We start from the raw sequence: 24913 nt of genomic DNA on the forward strand, positions 1-24913 counted from the left end.
TTCCGGTTTTTGATGCACCCAGCTGGCAGATTGCCGAACCACTGCTAGGCAATGCTCTTTAATGTAGCAGGGAAACGCCTGTACCATGCGGCGTCATCCAGCCCCTGTAAGTACATGAGGTGGGTGTATGCCAACAGGTGGTCTTCTGGGTTGGTGGTACCATCGTAAGTACCCACCATGACATTCTTAACCTTAGTTAGTTGTGTCGCCTCAGTTATCTCCTTGGAGAACGTAGAAGGTTGTTCCCCAAGTTATAGCAGACGGAGCTGCCAGTCCAATGGCAGGACGTTATATGCCGCCTGACCCCCGAAGAGGGCGGGCTGCATGTAAGGTTGGGCACCTGTATGGCTATTGGGGCACATACGAAGCCGAGCCGATCATCTGAGGACCTATATGGACGGACGGGCCGCCTGACAAGCTCTCTTGTACAGATTGAGAATACCTCATCGAGGTTGTTATACCCCGTATTTTTGAAACGTATTTTCTAATTAATTAATTAATTAATTAATATTTTCTAAAAAGGGTATCTTAGTAATTTATTTACTATTTGAATTTTAGAGCCCAAATGATATTTGAATTTTAACGCCAAATACATTTTAAAAATCAATAATTATTTTGGATTTTGGATAAGATTTATTTTCCATTTATTTTATATTAAAAACCGGATTATTAATATATTTCGGATATTTTAATTAAAGCAAAAACTATATTTTATTATTTAATTAATAAGATCTGAAAATTCCTAATTATTGACTAATATTTTCGGATTTTCCTAGTGTGGAAAATCTGATTTTCTAAGTTAGTTTATTTAGTGAAAAATTGGTATCATTTTAATTAATTATTTTATACAATAAATATTATTTACATAATTATTTTTAATTTCTTATACTAATAGGATCCGAAAATTTGAGCTATGGAAGCTCAATATATTCGGCCCTCATTGATGTGAATCAAGAGGCTAATTCTTTTAAAGGGTCCAAGACACTTTTAAAAGGTCCAAATAGCTTCATTATGGGCTGCCCAAACAAAGAAATAAACAAGGAAAGGTCCACTAGTTCACTAGGGAAAGAAGGAAGCATGATTTGCAAAGAAGAAGAAATGGAGCAGTTCACTTCCGGCGAGGAGCACAATGGCCACGCGCCGAGATGGGGCCCACGCGCCACCTTCCCGGAACCACCTTAAACCCAGCTGCAGCTTGAGCCGTCGCGTAAGACAAGGGGCGACGCGTGTGGTGGTGTGGTGGCGGCGACATGAAAAGGATGATTTTTTTTATATACTTAGTTTATTTCTAGAGTTTTGCTTGCAAGTTTTTACCTTTCACTTGAAAGGGTTTTTATTGGTTTAAGCAATTAGGATAAGTTTATTTTTCTGTCATTTAGTTGCTATAAACTTCCTAAGGTGATTAGGAAAGTTTTTAGTTAGTTAGAGTTTGATTAGGAATAAACTACCTAGCAATCTTATCTTTGATATGATTGAAATTCTATCTTATGTAGGATTATTAGAATCCTATCTAGGTTAGATCTTCTACTTCAAGGAGGACTAGGAGACCTCTTTTGAGGCCTATAAAAGCTTATTTTTGTGGCTTTGTAGATACATAACAAATACACAAAAATTCAGTTGAATACAAATTCATTGTTTAGCTTTTTGCTGAAACGTTTTGCTAGTTTTCAATTCAAGGATCTGGTTGAAGATTAGAACATTAAACACTTAGTGTCTAGGAGTAGGCTAAGAGTTTAATCTCAAAATAATTATCGTCCAGGAGTGGGTTAATCAATTTGGGGATTTGAATCATAAGTTTCAGGAGTGATCTTGTGAGGAGAAATATCGGTTCGTTTTTATTCAATCTTAAAGAAATCCTTCAAGATTGGATCTTTATTTCAAGATTGTGGGTTTTCTAAAATCTTGACTAAACAAGGGGTTAGAATCCACATCAAATTGGTATCAGACTTAAAGGGGAGAATCGTTACAATTCGTTTTCTAACTTCTGTGTTCTCGGAGGATCTGTTTGCAAGGCCAACTTGTTTTGGCTCGTTCTCCTTCATTACAGAAGCTTTTTAGTTGATTCGTTTTTTGAATCTGGTTATTTTTATGTTTACTTTCTGAATGAAAAATTTCAGAATTTTTAGACATCGTTTGCTATTAAACTGGTCTGTTTTGTGCGTACTGGTCTGTTTTGGTCCGAATTGATACATGCTTCTGTTTTAGTTCGTTTTTGCTCGAATTGTGCAGCGATTTTTTCTGGTATTTTCCTGTTTGTTCTTGGGTATTTTTAAGGTGCTTTGATCATATAATTTTCTTCCGTGCTACTGCTATACTCTGGTTGGTTTTTTTGCTTTGTTTTGTGCGCGTTTTTTTTGTGTATAAATCATGGGAGAAGAAGCTTTAAACAGATTAATTGAAAGATTTGAAGAGAGATTTGAGATTTTAGAGGAAAAGATGACTGATCGTGCTGAAGCAAGGTTTGATGTCTTTCCAAAATTACTTCAAGATCATAAAAAGAAGAAAAACCATAGAGATAGTGATGATAGTTCTTCTAGCAGTGATGATGAGCCTAAATACTCTTCTAAAATTGATGATAAGGGTTTTAAGCTTGATGACTTCACGGGTCTAGGAAGCCCCGAAGATTTTCTTGAGTGGGAGAGGCAATTAGAGAAGATTTCGGATTATAAAGGGTTCGATGATGTGAAACGATTCAACAATTGCTTATATAAGACTCACTAAGAATGCGGGAACATGGTTTGAATCTTTGAAAGCGCGACGTGCTAGATCGGGGAAGAGTAAGATCAAGACATGGACGGATTTGAAAAGAAAGATGCGTGCTAGATACCTTCCACATGATTTTGAGCAAACTCAATACTTGAAATTGGCCACTTTGACTCAAGATATTAAAAGCGTGAATGAATATATCACGGAGTTTGATCGTTTGACTTCTATTTGTGAGTTGGATGAGAAAGAAACTATGCGCATTGCTCGGTTCATAAAGGGACTTAATCGACCTATTGCTAAAAAAGTTGAGCTAAGTACCTACAATACATTCAATGATGTTTGCAAGTTAGCCTTGAAAATTGAGAGACATTGGAATGAAGATAAGAAACCAAGTGCTTCTAAGAGTACTAATACAAGCTATATGCAAGGTTCTACTTCTAAGTTCTATAATCAATCTTCCAAAGATTTTGCATCAAAATCTGAAAATTTGAAGAATAGTGAAAAGGAGGTAGGGAAAAAAGAAAAAGTTTATGTTTCTAAGGAGAAATATGAAGACCAAATGCGCTGCTTCAAGTGCCAAGGAAGAGGACATCAACTTAAAGATTGTCCAAGTCGAAAAACTCTTACTATACAGCAATATGAAGCCATGACTGAAGAGGAAAGAAAATATGAATTTGTTCCTCAGGATAAAAAGGAAAAGGTTGTTGAAACGGAAGAAGAAGAAGAAGATGAGATTGATCCCGAAGATGATGAAAGAGTGCTTGTGGTAAGGAAGATCCTCCATGCCGAAGCTAACCCTAACAAATTTCAACGTGAAAGTTTATTCCATACTCGTTGCAAAGTAAGTGATACCACATGTAAGGTGATAATTGATAGTGGTTCATGCACTAATGTGGCTTCTACAGAGATGGTTACTAAACTCAATCTTCCTACGAGAGTTCATGCAAAACCATATAAAGTAAATTGGCTTGATGATTCAAAGGGTTTTCAAATTAAGAAGCAAGCACTAGTAAATTTCTCCATAGGAAATTACCAAGATGAAATATGGTGTGATGTGATTCCAATGAATGCTTGTCACTTACTTTTGGGAAGACCATGGCAATTTGATCGAAAGGTTAAACATTATGGAAAGACCAATGTGTATTCAGTGAAGGTTGGAAATAAACGTTTTAGTCTACAACCTTTGTCTCATAAAGGACTTGCTAAGTGCTCACATGTTGACCGAAGTTCAAGTTTGTTTCTAAGGGAAAAGATATTCAAGGAAGAGATCGATAGAGGACCCAAGACATGTCTTCTTAATAAAGAAGATAACTATTGTGAAGATGGCGAGTCCCAAGAAGACTTGTCTAGTGAAAGTGGTGATAAAGATTCTACATTTAACATTGAAAACCTCTTTACTTGTTTTGATGATGTGAATTTGAGGGCAAATTCTTTTGAAGAAGGGGAGATTGATGTGAATCAAGAGGCTAATTCTTTGGAAGGGTCCAAGACACTTTTAAAAGGTCCAAATAGCTTCATTATGGGCTGCCCAAACAAAGAAATAAACAAGGAAAGGTCCACTAGTTCACTAGGGAAAGAAGGAAGCATGATTTGCAAAGAAGAAGAAACGGAGCAGTTCACTTCCGGCGAGGAGCACAATGGCCACGCGCCGAGTTGGGGCCCACGCGCCACCTTCCCGGAACCACCTTAAACCTAGCTGCAGCTTGAGCCGTCGCGTAAGACAAGGGGCGACGCGTGTGGTGGTGTGGTGGCGGCGACATGAAAAGGATGATTTTTTTTTATATACTTAGTTTATTTCTAGAGTTTTGCTTGCAAGTTTTTACCTTTCACTTGAAAGGGTTTTTATTGGTTTAAGCAATTAGGATAAGTTTATTTTTCTGTCATTTAGTTGCTATAAACTTCCTAAGGTGATTAGGAAAGTTTTTAGTTAGTTAGAGTTTGATTAGGAATAAACTACCTAGCAATCTTATCTTTAATATGATTGAAATTCTATCTTATGTAGGATTATTAGAATCCTATCTAGGTTAGATCTTCTACTTCTAGGAGGACTAGGAGACCTCTTTTGAGGCCTATAAAAGCTTATTTTCGTGGCTTTGTAGATACATAACAAATACACAAAAATTCAGTTGAATAAAAATTCATTGTTTAGCTTTTTGCTTAAACGTTTTGCTAGTTTTCAATTCAAGGATTTGGTTGAAGATTAGAACATTAAACACTTAGTGTCTAGGAGTAGGCTAAGAGTTTAATCTCAAAATAATTAGCGTCCAGGAGTGGGTTAATCAATTTGGGGATTCGAATCATAAGTTTCAGGAGTGATCTTGTGAGGAGAAATATCGGTTCGTTTTTATTCAATCTTAAAGAAATCCTTCAAGATTGGATCTTTATTTCAAGATTGTGGGTTTTCTAAAATCTTGACTAAACAAGGGGTTAGAATCCACATCACTCATGTATTTTGGAAAATTGTATTTTTAATTTATCTCCTTAAAATCTCTTATTTTTCCTTAATTTTATTTCTCCATCTCCTAAATATTTGATCTTATTTTCCTACCTTATATCTTCCTTGATTATTCCCCAAGTAATCTCTTTTTCCATATTATTTTTTATGGACAACACACTTTCCTTAATTCTATTATTCTTAATCACCTTAATATCAATATTTCTTTCATTCTCTTCTCCAAGTAATTCCTTAATTCTTTTTACCATAATTCTTCCTACATTCTCCTACCATAATTCTTGAATGATCTAGCCTATAAATACCCCCTCATACCTCTCATATTCTTCACACCAAAAACTTAATTCTCTTCTTCTCTTTTACTCTTCTTTTCCCTCAACCTTTTCCTACTTTTCTTCTCCTCTTTTCTAAAAGAAAATCTGCCCGTATATCTTTGGAGCCAATTTTCAGGCACTTATGTTCCGTTTTGGGGTTTTTCTATTTCACAAAAAATCTTTTCCCTCAAAATTTCCTTAATGTTAGGCTCAAGAATCACCCAATTCGGAGTTATAACTAAGGAGTTATGACCTCTGCAAGTTCTGCCTATTCTTTCCAACGCAAATTCAACTCTCTTTAATCCTATTCCTTTATTTTCTTCATGGTTAGTTTTCTAAAGGCAAAATTAGAAAATAACACCTGATAAAACACGATATTTTGATTATAAAACCTAAACATTTCAAAGTTTTATTGTAACACCTCCTAAAAAATTAAAATTTTGGTTTCACCACCTAAATGGTTACGACGTTAGAGGATATGTTAGTTGGGCCCACTGCAACGGCTATTTTTTTAAAAGTGCTTTATATAGTTAAGATATCCTTCATAGACGGTGAACTATTGATCTAGTTACACAAAATTAGGCTTCACATTTTGCGAATTCAACAATCAAATTGCCGAAATTGTTTGATTTTAGCATCATTGTTCGGGGGAGGAATATTTGAAATCAGGTAATTGCGTCAATACCACTGCAGAAAACCCTAATTTATCTTTCTTTGATGAGGTGTAAATCAATCTATGTTGTTGAATTAAGTGCATAATTCAGTTCGCATGTGGTATTAATCATGTCATTCGTACATATTTAGGGTTCATTGTGTGTCAATTGTCCTCTAATTTGCGAATAAATGAGATTAGGGTTCATCGGAAACATAAATTGGGGGTTTTGATTTGTAAGACTGATTGTGTAATTCCCTTGGTTTAATTGTATTGTTTTTTAAAGTAGGAATGGTTTTGCTTATTGTGGATGGCGTATTGGTGCAGGAGATGTCTTTCATAAGTTCCTCTCCTTTAAAGGAGAAGAAGTGCAAGTGTGGTGTTCCCTTTGCGAAGCTTACCAGTTGGACAAGGGAGAACCCTAGTCGGAAGTTCAGAACATGCAAATTCTATGATCCTGTAACTGAGAGTCGAGGTGGTAAAGCATTTGAATGGGTGGATGAACAAGATGGGACAACCTGGCAGACAGAGGTGATCAACAATTTGTTGTTAGATAAGAAGCTGTTGAAGGGAGAAATTAGTGACTACAAAAGGGAAGTTGATGATCTTGGTGGACAGATGAGGTGTTTGCTCAATGAAGTGGACAGGCTGAAGATGAAATGCAAGGCTTTAAACTCTAGCAGGAAGAAGATGAACAGAGAGATGCATGGAAGAAATGGAAGATTAGAGCACTCTGTTCTTTATGCTGGTTTTGGGATAAGTTTGGTCATATTAGTGATGCTAGTTATAGGGGGGTTTGTAATGCTTAAAGTGTAATTTGTAATGGTTAATAGTGACCACTTTTGCAAACTAATGTACACATATTTTGGAATGAATGATTTAAGAAAGTACCTAAAAATCTGATATTGCATTGAAGCAAATGACCAAATTAGTTGCATTGCTTAACCAAATTGGCTTTTACAGCCTAACACCAAAGTATTACTTTAACAAAATAGGCTCCTTTATCCTAATACCAAAACTATAAGTTGAAAATATTGCATGCTAATGTTCAAAATATCAACCTACAACTTAAGTTCAGAAAAACAACAACAAGATCATTGAGTCAAATTTTCATGTTTGAAAGTCTGCAGCTTAGCCCTCCTTGTCTGCACTCCAGTGTACTGGACTTTGTTTTTAGGTTCAGGTTGACTGGAAGAGGGGTTGCTATGATGCTTGGATTTTGGCTGGCCTTGTTGACTCTGTGAACCTTTCCTCTTACTCAGTGGTTCACAACCTGGTTGCTCTTGGGGAAAAGTCTTGTTCCCAATGCTGTTTGGACCAGCCCCTACTGCACTCTGTGTTTTAAACACAAATAACCAAGTACCAACATCAAATTGCATCACAAAATATAAAAGAAAATGAACAAGTCCCACAAAATACCTTCTTAGCAGCTCTAATCTCACTCTTCTTCCTTTGCTCAACTACCCATGGTGAGTTTAAAGAGGGCCTTTCTGCAGATCTCTGGTCAGTTGGTTCAGGACCTTGCAAGTCTTGGGATAGTGGCCAAACCCACCACAATTCCTGCACTGACTCTTCCTTCTCTTCCTTCCCTGCTCCCCTCCTGTTGCAGATGTTCCCTCACCAGGCTCCAGCTTTCTTTTCTTTTGTTTTGGTCTTCCAGGCTACACTTTGAAGGCTGGTGGCTGAGGCTCTCTCATGTTCACCTTCTCCTAGTGCTTTGGGCCTGACATTGGTTGAATTGCAGGCTCATATGCTGCTCTGTAACTGTCCATAGTGTAATAGGGGTGGACATACTGCTCAACATCAATTCTTTGATCCATTATGCATGCAAAGGCATGAACACATGGTATGCCTGTTAATTGCCAATGATTGCAGGAACAAGTCCCATTTCCCAAGTCAACTAGAACCTGGTCATCATTCAGCTGCACTTCAAAAGTGTCATTCCTGGAAGCTTCAATAATGCAATTCCTAGACACATAGCTCATCCTTTGAAACAACTTATGCACATATGGAGTCATGTTGCTTGTGATTTCCTTGGAGTCCTCCCACTTCTCATTGTTTCTCCTCATCGTGTACCTCCTCATCCATTCCATTTGGGTGAGGATAGGTTTGTCTCTTGCATCTCTAATAACTGAGTTGAAAGTCTCACACATGTTGTTTAGTAACATGTTGGACCTGCAACTGCCAATGAATGCATGTCTACACTAGTGATGAGTGGGGATTTTGTCCAAGTAATCATAAGCCTCCTCATCAAGCTCCCTAATATGTTGCATTGGTATCTGATACTCAAGCTAGAAACACAACAAGACCAGTGTTCACTAAATTTCTTTATAACAATCTAAGTTACACAACAAGAACATTGTTCAATAAATTTGTTCATAACACTCGAAGCTCATTGAATCCAGTGTTCTAGTCAAGCTCTTACATAACAAGAATAGTGTTCACTACATTTGTTCATAATAATCTAAGCTCACTGAATCCAATTAAATTTCATAGTTTTATATGTTCAAAATCATCTAAGCTACAAACTTACAAGTGTTGTTGCTCTTGCAGCACTCTAAAAGAGCTCTTTGAAAACTGATCCAGTGAACTTCAGCTTGAAATTTGCCCAAATGTGGCTAACACAGAACCTTGTCTCTGCATTTGGCACAACTTCAGATAGAGCTTCAACCAGTCCCTGTTTAACAGCATCAAAAAATAGTTATCAAACTTCTCAGAATAAAGAATAGGACACAATAAAGACTAGAAAAAAACAAGCAATTTAACCTTCTACCTTTTTAAAAAAACAAGGGAGGCTCAGGCTGGTCAATGCCATCTACCACCACATTACAACCAGACCCTGGGTTGTATTTCATTACAGCCTTCCCATAATCCTAGAGCCTTGCATATTGCTCTCTTGTTGAACCAAAAATTATCAACTTAGCTCTACATCTTGCCATCCAAGCCCTGTAGTAGGTCACTTTAACCCCCAGGTCTTGCAGCACCTTACCCTTGATTTGCTTAACCTTCCATGTTGGTTTAGTTCTGAACTCCTCAAGGTACCTCTTTGCAATGAACTCTGCAGTGACCTTCTTGTTCTCCCTGCTTCTCACACATCTATGCTCTAACTTCATGGTTTTTATTTGCCAAGTTTACTGTCTAACTAACTTAGTAGCATGGATATTGAAATTGCACTTCACTCCACCCTTGCATATACACAAAGGCATCCTACTTGTCTTTGTTTAATACTGACATCCACATCTGTTCCTACACTGAATAGTAACCCTACTACTATCATTATGCAAAAAATAGTATTCATACCTATTCTCTATGGCATGCAGTCTAAGAGCTTTCCTCAAAATAGTGACATTGCTGAACTTAAGCTTATTAACAAGTACAACAGGCTTACTGAAGTCAGTTTTCTCATTAAACCAAGGACTGTTGTCCTCTTCATCTGATGAACCATCTAAGCTCCTTAGGTCATATGATTCTCCCTCTATTTCTCCTTGCACTTAAACCTCACTCACATCCAAGTTCTTTGTCAACCTTGACCTAGGATCCTTGGCAACCCCCTAATCTTGTACATCAAACTGCTTCCCAAGACTTCTTTTTACCTTCACCAAAATCTCTTCAGAATTCTGGACAAACCACTTCTCATCCCCACTATCATACTCCTCCTCTCCAGGCTCCCAAGTTATGTCAATCTCACTCCCATCAGTAGAAGAATACTCATCCTCACTCCTAGTCTCACTGCCCTCACTACTATCCTCAAAAACCAATCCTTTAGCTACAGATTTCTTTTTCTCCTTCCCCTTATCCAACATCTTCCCACTACCAGAAACCCTTTCAAGCTTAGCTTTACCTTTACCTTTCCCCTTATCCAACACCTTCCAACTACCAGAAACCCTTTCACACTTAGCTTTACCTTTTCCCTTATCCAACAACTTCCCTCTACCAGAAACCCCCTCACTCTTAGCAGAAACTCCTTCACTCCTTCCTATCCCCTTAACCTTTTCCTGTCTAGATCTAGGTTTAGGAGAATCTTCTCTTTCACTGACCTCAGGGTCAGTTTTGTTAAATCTTGGGCTCTTCCTAACTAGAACAGTCTTTCCTGAACTTTTCTTCCCCTTTCTCTCAGCCTTTTTTGGAGTGTACTGGGCCTGGACCTCATGTATGGGCCTTAAGGGTTCATCTGCAGTCATAAAAACTTCCACAGACCCTTCCCCATTGACTGTCTCTAACAGCCCCTTCACTTCCTCTTCATTTACTATTTCCCTTCTCCCTGTGTTAGAGGTCCTACCTCTTTGTTTATACCACAGTCTGTAGTTTGGAGGGACATGGACATTATAATTCACAAACCCATACACAGCAGCTTCCCTCAAATAATGTACATCTATCTTATCCACTACCACATTCCTCCTCTAATAACATAACCCACCACAGCAGCAAAGAAATGTTTTGATTTTGACACTCTTTTGGGAACAAAAGCACCCCCAACTCTAAATACTATATCAATTAATCCTTCTTGGTTGTTGGCTATCTATCTAACCAATAAACAGATCCAAAGCTAGTCAACAAAAGCCAACATGTCTCACCCCAATGACACAGTCAAACACACTACTTTAATCAACATAAACGAACATATTTTAAACAAAAACAAGGATAAACCAGTCAAAAGGTCACCAAAATTAATGAATTACAGTTAATAATTAACCAATTACACCAATTCATACTAAAATAATCACATTCTACTATAATTACAAAGTTCACAAAGTACACAAAGTAAATCACACCCAATTTTACTGGTTTTAGGGTTCCTACTTTTTTTCCCAAATTACCCTACATTCCCCATGAAAATGGCATAATGCACATCATTAGTTGCTGAAAACTACTTTAAAAGGTTCGAAAGGTACCTGTTTTGGAATCTTATTGCTGTTGCTGTCAGAATCCACGAAAAATCCAAGCTTTTTGGATGTTGAAAATGGTTGACGAAGTCTCGCTGAGTTGTTTCGTTCCAATACTGACACCTCCCCTTGCAATTCAATTTCTCAACCACACAAATCACTCTAGGGTTTGATTGTGGACAGTAATTTTGGTTGTTGAATATTAACAGATAGAATTCAATGGAGGAGTAGTTGGGTAATCAATGGGAGGAGAGATAATTGAATTGAAGAGGATGAAATTTGGAGGGTAAACTAATTTGTGGGCCCCACACACATTTTCCGTCACAGATTCCGTTATCTGGTGGTGAAACCAAAATTTTAATTTTTTAAGAGGTGTTATAATAAAACTTTGAAATGTTTAGGTGTTATAGTCAAAATATCGTGTTTTATCAGGTGTTATTTTCTAATTTGGCCTTTTCTAAAATATAAATACCTATTTCAAAGTTATAATTTTATATTAAAGTATTTTTTTTAAAAGAGTTTTATAGTCCATGCACATTAGATTTGGGTTTATATCTAAATATGTTGTGATAACCTTATAGTTATGTTAATTGCAAGGTGTATTCGTGATTGAACTTTGAAAGTGCGAAGTGTTTATTGAGATTCGGAATCAAGGTACGTTTAGGTGGCTAGATACCTTCAAAAGTGATTGGTTTAAATAGCATGTTTTATATGATTATATTGGTGATTGAATTAAATTGATTTGAATCATGATTTATGAAATAAAGTATGTTTGGAGGTATTGATTTTAATATTTGTTTCTAATAAATGTATTTTTAAGGGATTGATTTTAATATCATGTTTTGAATGGTTTGAAATTATTTTTACGTTTAAAGGATATGGTTTTTAAAAGTATGTTGGATTGATTTAAAGTGTTTTTTTTAAAAGGGTTTTTGAAAGTTTGATTAATTAAATAAAAGGTTTTTAAAAGGAAGATTTATTGATTTTGAAAAGTTATTAATATGAGATTTAATTCTCAAGTATTTATTAAAAGGTTGATTTTGAAAGCATGTTGAATTTAATAAAAAGGAGTTTTCAGTTAACCTATTATAAAGGTTGATTTTATTTTAAGAGGAATTTTATTGAATTATTATTATTAAAGCTTTACAAGCATGTTAGTAATCCCACTATGTGGATTTGGTAGATAAGACTTTGGACTTTGTATGACTGAGTCTGTCCTCAAGAATAGCCTTGCAATAAAAGGAGACTAGCTTTGGGAGTGTGCACAGTTGGGTGAGGAATTGGTTTTAAAAAGAGGAATTGGTTTTATTGAATTGATTATTGAATTATTGAATTATTGGAATTGTTTTTATAAATCGTTTCATCGAATTATTGAATTATTGAGAATTGGTTTTGAAACATGAGTTTTGGAAATCATTAGATTAATTATTGGAATTGGTTTAAAAAGCATGTTTGCAAATAAATTGAATTTACTTATCTTGCACTTATCGTAGTTAGCATATTTTGCTAATCCGTATTTCCTTCAAAAGTTCTACCCTTTTTCTACTTCAATTTTTCAATCACGGTTTCTAAAATGGCTAACTTTAATGGCACCTCTTCATTTCGGCGCCTATATCAGCAATTGCTTGAGTATAGGAAAGCAAATGTTAAGGGCCAATTAATGGGAAATGTAAATGTACGGTTGGAGGCAGCACGTAAGTGTGAAGAGTTGCGAAGGGAACTTGATGAGATTGATGGTGAGCTATTAAAGTGCAAGAAAGTTGGAAAAAAATAATAGGGAGTAAAAGGGTTCGAATGGAGAGCGATTGTGATGCCGTAATTCAAATTGATAATGATAGCGACGATGGTGTTGAGGGCGTGGTTAGTGTTGGAGTGATTCAGGTGCATGCATCCGTGGGTGAATCGTCCAAGGTGCAAGTTAAGGCTGGTGAAGTAGGTGGGGGTGAGGTTGGTGACGGTGAAGGAGGGAGTGTTGAGATGGATATCAGTTTAGAGGATGAAAAAGGGGAAGCTGAAGAAGAGGAGGTTGATCAAGGTGCTGAGGAGGAGGAGGCTCAATTTGAAGGTGCTGAGGCTGATGACGGTGTTGAGGACGAAGAGGGATAAGTTGATGAGGAACAAGATGATGAAGCTGGTGAGCAGGGTCTAATTCAAGGAGGAGAGGAAGAGGCTGTAGAAGAAGACGAAGAGGCAGGGGAGGATGGTGTCCCTAATGAGGTAGAGGAATTGAGAGTGATGATGGATATCCGTATCACCATCACTCTCATGAAGTTAGCAACGAAAACTTTGATGCATATGGGTTCGATTAAGATTAGTAGTAGTTATAGTTGATTTGTTTTGGATTAGGAACATTAATATTAAGATCAATTTATGTATTGTTAGATTAGTGTAGTTTATCTATGCCATATCATTTTGTTGATGTAGGATGACTATTGGTAGTATGCTATGATAGGAATGGCATAGATTTCTGCCATGCACACTTTTTGGGGTATAGTATGTAGTGTGTAAAGTAGGTTGTTTAAAAATGTAATGTGGTTTGAATGGTATATATAAATAATTATGTTAAAGTTGTTAATGTTTTTGTTATTGTCTTTTGATTCAAAGTTATAATTCATTGTTTGACTTTTTAATTGATTCAATGTTTTGGTTATTTAGTGTTCTAATGGACTGAGATTAGTGAATGAATTAGGCTTGAATATGTTGATATTGTTTGTTGTTTCAAAATAGAACTCAAAAGTGAAGCATAAGTGCACACAAGCATAAGTATATTTGAATCTTTTCTGGATTAGGAAAACTAATATTTAGATCAGTTTATATAGTGTTAGATTAGTGTAATTTATCTATGCTATAGCATTTTATTCATGCAGGATGATTAATGTAGGATGTTATGATAGGTATATTGTTTGTAGTGTGCAAAGTACATTGTTTAGAAATGATATGTGGCAATAAATATCTTAAACTTGTTGAGTGCTATAGTTTTAGTTTATAATTGATGCAATGTTTTGGTTGTTGAGTGGTTCACTATATAATTGATTCAATGTTATTGTTATGTTGATTGGATTGAGATTAGGGAATGAATTAGGATTGAATATGTTGACAATGATCGTTGTTTCAAAATAGAATTCAAAACTCAAGTATAAGTAGTCAAGCATAAGTGCACACAAGTTTATATATTCTTACAAATTTAAAAAGAAAAACTTGTAGTATAGATTCATTTTATTTGTGTAGCAAGTGTTACCTAATTTACAATGCCTATAAATTAGGTATTAACTGATGCACATTAGACCTTTTTCTTTTAAAGTAACCTGGTTGGATTTTATTTATTTATTTTTTATTTTTTATTTTTTTTTGGCAATCTCAAAAGTATAATAAATTTTCTTCCTATCTTAGTTTTAAATCTTAACATGGCTGAAAATGTTAGTGCTTTATTTTCTAAGCAATCCTACTCTACTAAGAAACACAATGTGCAGGCTTGGCTTCAGCATCTTGAGCTCAGGGAGGCTAATTTACAAGGCCAATTATCAGATGCAAGAGCCATTTGTTTTGAAGTTGAAAAGAAGATTATCAAGATAGAAAGACAATAGGATGAAGTTGTAGCTGAGATTTATGAAATTAGGAGTTTTGAAGAAGAAAAAAGGGGTAGAAAGAGGCTTAAAGGGGATTCTGATCATGTTGTGGTTGATGCTGAGTAAGGTAAGCCTGAGATGGCTAGAACTGAAGTGGCTGAAAGTGCAGTGGTAGCTGAAGTTGCTAAGGATCATATGGCATCTAAAAATGGGGAAGAGAATGAGGTGTCTGAAGGTCAGAAAGTTGAAGGCGAAATGGTGATAAGAGGTGATTATTGGTGGTGGGGATGATGTGGATGATGAAAAGCTTAATGGGGACAATATTATCTGGATGAGGAATATGATTAAGATTATAGAATTATGATTAGGATAAGTACATTGTTTTGTGTTTGATTAATAATTTAGTTAAAGAGGTGTTGTTTATTATTAGCTTGATGTTATAGTTATCTTGTTTAAGTGTTGTTAGTTTGTTGTTAATTATGGTGTAATGAATGTATCCTTGAAACTTATGAAATGAATGTTTGCCATATGTGATTTGGTTTTGTTTAGCTCTTGAATTGATGCCACAGTATTGTGTTTCTACTACTGTTATTTTGCCTTTGCCCATAGTTGCAGTTCTGTTTGTCCGAAAATAATGATGTTATAGATATTATTCTATTTTAAATTGATGGTCCAGCTAGAAATTTGTGATTATATTCAGTGTGTTTTTAAAAGGAAAAATACACTTTAATAATCCCAACTATTGACCATTTACTTTTAATAATCTCAACTAAGGTTTATTATCTAATAATCCTAACGATTGGATATGTTTACCTAGAGTAATCCCAATTGGTCAACAAGTGGTCACCAACCTCTTATTACAGTTACCAAGACACGTGTCAACACGTGATTGTAAAAAAAAAAACTTTAAAAAATTGAATTTTTATTTTAAAAAATAATCAAACTCCCTTCCCCACGCCAGCCACCCCACTGCCACCACGCCCAACCTAACCTCCTCTGCCCTCGGCGTCAGCCGGCACCCAGACCCCTCCTCCTTTGGTCGCCGGCGCCGGTCACACCCCTTTCCCTAACCAATGTAACCCTCCACTGCACATAACCACCTCCCTTTTCACTCTCAACCCCAAATAGCCACCAATTACCAGCCACGACGCAACCTCAAATAGCCACCAATTACCAGCCACACAACCCCAAACAACCACCAATTACCAACCACGCTCAACCCCAAGCGACCCCGCAACTTGCAGCTCCAAGCCTCCATTCCTCCAGCCCTCCAACCACCACTAATTACAAGCCACGCACAAACCCGACCACCATAGCCATGCAACTCACAACTCCTACCAATTCAAGCATCGCTGCACTATTGGCTTATGATTTTGGGGGTTGGGAAGGCCGGTCGGCCGTTTTGCGGGGGCTAGGGGAGATCGCCAACCGGTTTTCGGTGGCCTGGGGTTGGGCCTTAGGGTTTCACGGTGGGGGTAAGGGGGAGGAGGTGGCTGAGGATGGGTTTTGGGGTTTTTTTTTTTAATTTTTTTAATTTATTTATTTTTTTATTTTAGAGCAATTATATGATGACATGTGGATTTTAAAAAATAAATAATTTTTTTTTACCCTTTTAGCAGGTTACCGGTCATTGGGACTACTCTAAGCAAACATACCCAATAGTTGGGATTATTACATACTAAACCTTAGTTAAGATTATTAAAAGCCAATAGTTGGGATTATTAAAGTGTATTTTTCCTTTCTAAAAATGGATTTGTATAATGGATGATATGGATTAATGGGTGGTGTGGTGAGTGGAAGTGAAACATAATAATTTTTGCCTAAGTGCGCTTGCATATTTTTATAACTCATTCTTACAATTCACAATGCTAGTTCTGAAACCACAAACGCAAGGTTATATACTGATATATTCATTATAATAGACGTGCAGGATGAAAGAGTATCAACGATTTGGCCCAAAACATAATTTCATAGTTAAACTAATTAATAAAACGTCTACTAAGAGGTCTGATTTAATAGTTCAATCCTAATATTAAAGGGTTATGTAACACATTAGCAACCTAATTTATCACATAATGTAAGGAAGAAAGTGTATAATTTGACTTTTTTGTAGGATTAGACACTGATAAATAGATAAGATAAACACGAGATAGGATATGACACTAATAAATAGACGAGATGAACATGATTTGTATGTAGTTCGACTTGGCAAGATAATCATGAATTATATAATTGAATGCATTTAGAATAATATTTAAGGTACCTATTTCTACATAGGATAAGCTAAATTGCCATATTGCTATGACAATTTCTTTAGCAATGTATAATCTTTTTTTTTTTTTTTTTGACAAGAGCAAATGATGAAACAAAAGGAAAATCTACTACAAATTAGCGAGGTTAATCCGGCAGTTCCTAGCTATGTCATTAGCCTTTCCTACCTAATCCCGCTGGACTTTTAAGATCGTGCATCTTTGAAACGACGCCCCTACTTTCCTAATCTCCTTTACTAACCAAACTATCGAGATGTCCTTACCAGATTTTCCCTGCAAGTTGTTTAGGAGATCAATGGAGTCAGATAGAATAAGAATTCCCTGAGTCCCTTTCTCTCGAGCCCAATTCAAAGCTTCCAGGTAAGCCCAGGCTTCACATTGTAGAACTGACGTTGTTGCTCCATGTTTTCCTCCTCTATCAAAGCCAAAACTGTTGTGATTAGTCTTAACAGCCCATCCTATCCCCGCTCGCCTTGTACTTTTCTCCCAGGATCCATCGACTTCCACAATGAAATTGTCAAACCCGTTGTATTCCTTTCCCAGATGCACATAGTTAAACCCCGGAGGGATGATCGGATCATCCCTCTCAGTGGCCCCCCATTCATTTGTTGACCTAGTCTTATGTATAAATGCTTCATGATCTTCCATGTCCAGATTTATAAATTCCTTTACTAAACTCCTCGATCCCAGTGTACCTTTGAAGCATCTTGCGTTCCTAGTTTTCCATAGCCCCCATAACGTTGCAATAAACAAAGCACATCGGTTGCTGTTCTTACCATCCTCGCTATTAAAAAGCAGGATATAGTGTTGGATCCATCTTTTCAAAGAGTTGAATCCTGTAGAATCAGGGCAAATAGTTAAGGGACTGTCCTCCCAAACTTCAGTTACCAGAATAAAAAATCTGAAGAGGTGTTGGCTGTCTTCCAAATCTACCCCACAATGGGCACAGACAGCTTCTACTCGTATTCCCCTTCTTACCAGGTTAAGTTTGACTGTTATACCGTCATGAAAAAGCTTCCAGAGAAAAACCTTCCATTTTGGTTGGATGACCAGTCTCCACACTAGCTTTACAAACTCTTGATCCCTTTCTAAAAATTCTAGCCTCTCTACCTCCCCTTCCTTTGATAGATAATAGTACCCAGTTTTAACTTTATACTTTCCCGACGGATGATATTTCCAGTAAAGGAAGTCATCCAACTCTGAAGACCGCGGGAGCTCCATTGACATAATCTTTTTCGCACTTTCCCAGTCGAAACACTCCCTAATTTTTCCTGCATTCCAGGTGTTATTTTCCCTGTGAATAAAATCCTTTACTTTCCAGTTTACCGCTGCTCTGAGGGTTTGACTTGATTTAACTGTTGGTATGTTACCATCGACCCACGACATACTAATGGCCTTGATATTATTGCCATTTCCCACCTTCCAAGCAAAACCTTTCTTAAACGCTTGGATGGCCTTTTGAAGACTTACTCTTCCCATTGAAGAATTCCTTCTTCTAATAAGCTGACCAGTGATACTACCGATTCCACATGGATGGAAGCTATTATGCATTCTTGAGAGAAGAAGTTGGGGATTAAGGTGCATCCTTGTTACTTGCTTGAAGAGGAGAGCATCATTAATAAATGAACTACCTCCAATTCCCAAACCTCCCATACTCTTAGGCAGTTGGATGACCCTTCTACTCACCCAATGAATCCCTTTATCCCCCTTTCCCGCCCACCAAAAACGGGTAATCAGAGCATCAATCTTGCGTGTAACACTCTGAGGGAGTTTCAGGCATTTCATAACATGTGCCGACATACTTACCAGCACCGTGTTAATAAGGATCAGTTTTGCTGGTTGAGAGAACCTTAAAGGGGCCCATGCCATAACTCTGTCCGCAACATTATCCACCAAGAATTGGAAGTAGCTACTCTTTTTCCCTTGGAGGTCAATCGGAGCTCCCAGATGAATTCCCATGTTAGCTGATTCCGCCATCGAAAGTATTTGTTTCATACTTACTTTCATATCACTATCAACCTCCGGCGAGAACTTAATGGCAGATTTTTAGAGGTTAAGCTGCTGGCCAGAGGCTTTACCAAACCTATGGAGAATGTCTAAGATACACAAACAAGACTCCTTATTTTCTTTGAAGAAGAGCATAGCATCATCTGCAAAGAACAGATGAGAAATAGATGGAACCTTCGGGATACCTTTAGGCCTTGTATTTGCTTGATATCCTCAGCCAGGTTTAACATTCTTGACAAAATATCCATACACTGAATGAAAAGGTACGGGGATAGAGGGTCCCCCTGTCTCAGCCCACACTTAGGAGCAAAATGATCACTTGTTTTCTTGTTTATGATTGCCTTAAAACTGACCGTCGAAATACACTGTGAGATCATCCTTATCTAGTGTTTTGAGAAACCCTGACTTTGTAGAACTTTCAGGATAAAGAGCCAATCCACTCTAACATATGCCTTGGACATATCGATCTTTACCGCAGTAAAATTAGACCTTTTCTTCGAGTTTATAAGATGCATCAGTTCATGACTTAATAGAATATTGTCCTCCATATACCTACCTGGGATAAAGGCATGCTGATTTTCCGTGATAAGACCTGGCAGAACTGACTTAAGCCTGTTCGCCAAGCACTTAGAAATGCACTTATACACCGTGTTGCACAGGCTAATAGGTCTGAAGTGGCTAGCAAGTTCAGGAACCTTAACCTTTGGGATCAACACCAGCGGAGATTGATTCCATTCTTTGAGCATATTTCCTGTCTTCAGGAATTGCATAACACTATTGACAGGTTCTAGTCGTATCACATAATCAAAAGAAATTCCCAAATCCTCTAACTAAAGCAGATAGGGAAGTAGGGTCGAATCCACAGGGAAACAGTGTTCTTTTATTCCTAATCAATAATTATAATCTAAATTATTAAGTAACCAAATTGTGTTTGTGTGAATTGAACTAATAATAAACTAAGCAAATAAAACTAAGGGAATAGTCAATAATAAAAAGCTCTATGGTATAGGTTCACCAATAAATAATACTCCAGGGTAAAACATACGATCAATTATCAATGCATAAATTAATCAGATTATAAAGGGCTGTCGCTACGTATTATAATCACATAATTAATCTACTGGTATTAAATCTCATCTCTCGAATCTCGACCTAACCATTAATAGATTAACATGCCTATTGAAACTAAGCCTAAACATCAATTCTCATCTGTCGAATCTCGAATCAATATTGCTAGACTCATATAATTAAACCAGGCCTAATCTAATTGCATAGCATTAAATTAATCAATAGGAAATTAATCAATCATCAATAATAAACAATAATAATTTACCCCTTCGTATTATTCATGGATCCCCACAAACCCTTGAAATAAAACTACTCACATATATTTAAATCTAAACTAAGCAAAGCGTATAAAGGAAGCATGATTAAAACAATAATTATAAACTAATATGAAAATAATTAAACCAAAGAGAAAACAAAGAAAAGAATATTAAAACTAAGTAATAATAATAAACTTGATAAGAAAAAAGAAAAGGAAAGAAAACCTAAACTAAAACTAAAAGAAAATAAAACTAAAGCTAAAAAAAAAAAAAAAAAAAAAAAAAAAAAAAAAAAAACAAAAAAACTCCAACTACCCACGTACTACCCCCTTAAATAGCCAAGCTAATGGGCTTTTTTGCAAATCCCACTAAGAATAGAACTCTAAAGGAAATCAAAACCGACATTATAAGTCAACAGCAAACTCGCAAGACATTTGCCCGATCGGGCATTGGGCTGATCGATCGGGCCCGGTCAAACTGGCAGCGAGCTGGACTTCTTTCACAAGAATTGGACTTTGCACTTGAACCTTGTTAACTTGAGTCCAAATTCTTATCTTGAATGATTCATGTACTAGCTTGTAAAAGTTAGACTTCTTTATTAATCAAGCCCTTAATCACCGGACTAAATTCCTTTAGCTCGGTCTTGGGCTTTAAATATACGGTCATGAAATACGATCAGACTCTAATATTTTTGTAGTGACTTTATAAGCTCGGGAATTATCATAATTCTGCAAATTCCTACAAAATAAAACCAACTCTACAAAAACACTAAAAAACGTATATTAGCAATAAAAATAGCTCCGTAGAGCTCAAATAAGCACAAATATGACCGTGGGACGGGGAATAAAAATTATATAAAATAGACTTATCAACTATCTGTAACCAAAATTCCAACCTCCTTCCAATAAGTTTTGAAGAAATCCACCTTAAACCCATCCGGCCCAGGTGACTTTGAGCCATGCATATCGAACATAGGTTTTTTAATTTCACCCTCCGAGAAATCCCTATCAAGCCAAGTACGATCCTCTTCTGAGAGAGTGGGGATGTCGAGCTATCGAAGTAGAAAATCTATGTATTCCCCATGATTCTCAAGCAAAACCGGGTTGTAGATATCCTTGATTGAGGATAAGATCACCTCTTCAACCTCTCTTTGTCCCTCAACCCATGCATCCTCCTCATTTCTTAGGGTTAAGATTGTGTTATGTAACTGCCTTTGTTTCACTCTCCTGTACATAGTGGGTGTTGGACAATCCCCGCACCTAATCCAGTTCGCTTTCATTCTTTGATTCCAAAAACTAAAACTCAATTGGCTTTCCGGGATGAGGTGGTTTATCTGCCGAATGTACCCCTCCCCTTCCTGAATTAAGTTGATGTTCATCCCAGAGCTTCTGAGATCCTTAGTAAGCTTCCTCCAGTTTATCCCCCAAACTTTTTTATGTTCCAAACACCAGTATTGGAGTTTACACCTTAGCCTATCTAACTTCCTTGAAAGCTGGAACATGAAAGACCCTGAAACCTCCTCATTCCAAGTATGCTGCACCATATCCTTGATTTCTGGGAAAGCAAGGCACCAATTTTCAATTTGATAGGGCGTATTAGAGACCATTTCTGAAGGTTGTTCGTGATAAGTAATAGTCGCATGGTCGGAACACACAATTGGTTCATGAATAATTCTCCCATCCGGAGAGTGATCAAACCATTTCTCTGTCACATAGGCCCTATCGAGCCTTTCTAGTATCAAATCATCTCCCTCCCTTTTATTGTTCCAGGTAAATTTCGGGCCCGAGAAAGGAACTTCTGTCACATTGCTGCTAAACCTCCAATCCAGAAAGGCCTCCAAGCCTCTAATTCTAGTTGAACCCCCTAGTTTGTCACTTCCACTTTCAACTTGGTTAAAGTCTCCTATTACAAGAACATTTTTAAACTCTTCCAATTGTTCCCATATTATCCTTCTCTTTTCAACTTGAGTTTCACCATAAACAAACAAGATATACTTCCAACTACCATTTGATTCATTCATCTTACATAAGATAAAGTTTTTAGAAGAAAACAAGCAATCTACTACTTCATTAGACCAAACTAAAACTAGGAGGCCACCACTACTACCTTCCGAATTCCACCTAAAAGTGGTAGTAGGACCTAAAGAAACTAACCTAGACGCGGCCGATTCAACATCCATCTTAGTTTCCGATACAAATAAAAACTTAGGGAATTTCGTATGATAAAGCCACACAAGATAAGGGATTGCAAGGGTGTGTGGGTCATTTAGGCCCCTGCAATTCCAAGCCACTATGTTCATAATCCTGTCGGGGGCTGGATAAGAGCAGCCTCCTCACCCTCCGTAGTAAGCTTGATTGAGTCAAAAATGGATAACTGTAGATCAATGTCCATATCATCCCTAACTTCCCTCAAAGTCGATGTCACCTCTTCACTTTTCTGCCTTTTAGGAGCCTCAGAAGAAGATGAAGAATGGTCCTTGGGCCTTTTGTTCCTACCCCTCATGCGCAGATCTCCATCTATGTCTACCCCGAACTCTCTCGCCATGTCGGGATCCGAGATTGCCTTCGAAGCGAACCTACACCCCCCATTCTCATCTCTCAACCAAATAAAAAAACCTCCCTTTTTCGACCACCCGTGCAGCCTTTTGAGCCTCTTTCTTTCAACCCACTCAAAATCAGTTTCACTATATCTAACTGAATCTCCTTCATATGAATGCGGCTTGTGACCAACTGCCTCTCGAATTCTCTTCTTGGTATTAGCACTGTCATCATAGTTAAAAAAATCTGTAAAGTTAAAAGAGCTAAAATGAGATACTGGCGTATTAGGGGGATTGAACTCCGTGAGGGGGAGATTAGGCAGTCCCACTAAATCCGCCGTTGACAGCCTTAGAAAAGGCGTCAATGTAGGTCTTGCATTGCCACGCAATTCTTGTATCTCCAACCTCCTAGCATTCTGGATTCCTAATGACAAGATGGTGTCTGCTTCAATAATTTTTGCGTACTCATCATCAATTTGCTGCTCAAAATCATCTTTTCTTCTTGTCGCCATTATCGAAGGACTATCCAGCCAACCATGAGCATGATTAGCCAAAGAAAGACCCATTGCTGAAACCCTTTCTCCCCCCTGACAGTGACACACTTCCTGTCTCCTTTTAAAAGTTATAGGAGATAAAGCCCATTCCGAAATACCCAAAGTGTGGAACAAAGTACCAGGACCCCCTCCTTGTCTATGCTCCTGCCTTGCAGAAGAAGGATGCCCCACCTCAAAATTTGAGCCCCCGAAAAAGGGCCTGGTCGGGGGTGGATGAAAGTTCCCCTCTTCTAGGGTCTCCGAAACCCTAACACCAAAAGACCTGCTAGAGTTTAATTCGCCTTCCCTCCTTGAAGAGCCGAAATGATCAACATCCTGTCTATCCTCCTCCCCTCCAGCACTTTGACGCCCCTCATGACTCACATTCTGCCTTGAAAGATCAAGCCTCTGTTGCGTAAATTCTACATATGGGTCACCACTAAGACCCAAGCGTCGACCAGGAGACAACGCGAGATCCGGCCCAACATGTTCCATTTCCCGTTCAATTATCTCCGAGTCTTCATTTGACCAATCCTCCCTGCCAGAGTGAAATTGTTCACTCTCTTCACTATCTTGTGTTGATAGTGAATCCTCATAGGGATGACCCTCCTCGAAGCCTCTCTCCACCATTGGTCCTCTCCTATATGGAGCTTCCTCTGTGTTTTCAACTGAACGGAGATCGAGCCCTGTATTACGGAACCTATACCAATCCGGAAGCCCTCTAATAAGATTAGAGTAAAATGGGTATTCAGCCAGCCCATATGGTACTCGTAACCCATCCGCTTCCACCTTATTTAACCGACGTCTAACCCTTCACCTTGCGACCACTGCATGGAGTGAGCATCGAGACGTGGTATGACCTGAACAACCACATGACTTACAAAACTTAAAGATACCTTCATACCTAAGGTACACCCAAATTACTCTATTTACTTCCAAAGAAACAAAACAGCCCGGGATTGGGGGATGGAGAGGTCAATTAAGACCCGAGCCCTCAGCCCAGCATGAATCGGAAGCTCTTCTCCTTCGTGCTCTAATTCTTCAATATACCCCACGTGCCTCAGAATTTGCCTAGCCCAACTACACGTTAAGTAGGCTAGAGGTAAGCCAAACACCCTAACCCACACTCGAGTAAGAGTAAAATTCATATGTTGAGGTACGAAGTCTACTTGATACCTCCTAAAATTAATAATCCTACCATCAATAATAGCTTAATTAGCAAGACCCAATTTTTCTCGATCCTGAGAGTTCATGCATTCAAATAAAAAATACGGACCCGACCTATGAACCCTTATATCCCCCTCTCTTATCCAACGAGAAGTTACAATATGTTGGACAAAGTGTTCGGAAGGAGGGTGGGGACCAATGAACAGGCCGATAACACACGAGTTGAAGTTGATAGCAACATTCCCCAGATCAAAATTTTCTGGAGGAGGGATAAGGGGTCCCCCACGCATATTCCTGAAATCTTGATCAGTTTGAGGATTTTAGGAATTCCTATTATTGCTCATGATAGGTTTGAGTTGCAATAAAAACTGACTGAAATCGGACAAGAGTATTAGAATAAGAAAAGTTTTAGAGAAATAACTGATAAAAGACAAGAAAAGAGTAAAGGGAGAGATGGAAGAAGATGAATGACTGGAGAATAATCCGCTTCTTTTATAAGCAA

The 24913-nt window shown here is 37.6% G+C and overlaps 2 protein-coding genes across 2 annotated transcripts; both read right to left on the minus strand.

The window, feature by feature from the left end:
- Positions 1-17011: 17011 nt before the first annotated feature.
- Positions 17012-18820, minus strand: LOC110740189. The gene has a single exon (XM_021920666.1). It carries the CDS (start codon positions 18818-18820, stop codon positions 17012-17014), a length of 1809 nt encoding a protein of 602 aa, XP_021776358.1.
- A 2406-nt stretch (positions 18821-21226) lies between these two features.
- On the minus strand, positions 21227-22354 carry LOC110740190. The gene has a single exon (XM_021920667.1). The coding sequence runs from the start codon at positions 22352-22354 to the stop codon at positions 21227-21229; it is 1128 nt and encodes a 375-aa protein (XP_021776359.1).
- Positions 22355-24913: the final 2559 nt, after the last annotated feature.

The sequence above is a fragment of the Chenopodium quinoa genome, unplaced genomic scaffold (genome assembly GCF_001683475.1).
Source record: "Chenopodium quinoa cultivar QQ74 unplaced genomic scaffold, ASM168347v1, whole genome shotgun sequence".
In the NCBI taxonomy this organism is placed as follows: Eukaryota; Viridiplantae; Streptophyta; class Magnoliopsida; order Caryophyllales; family Amaranthaceae; genus Chenopodium; species Chenopodium quinoa.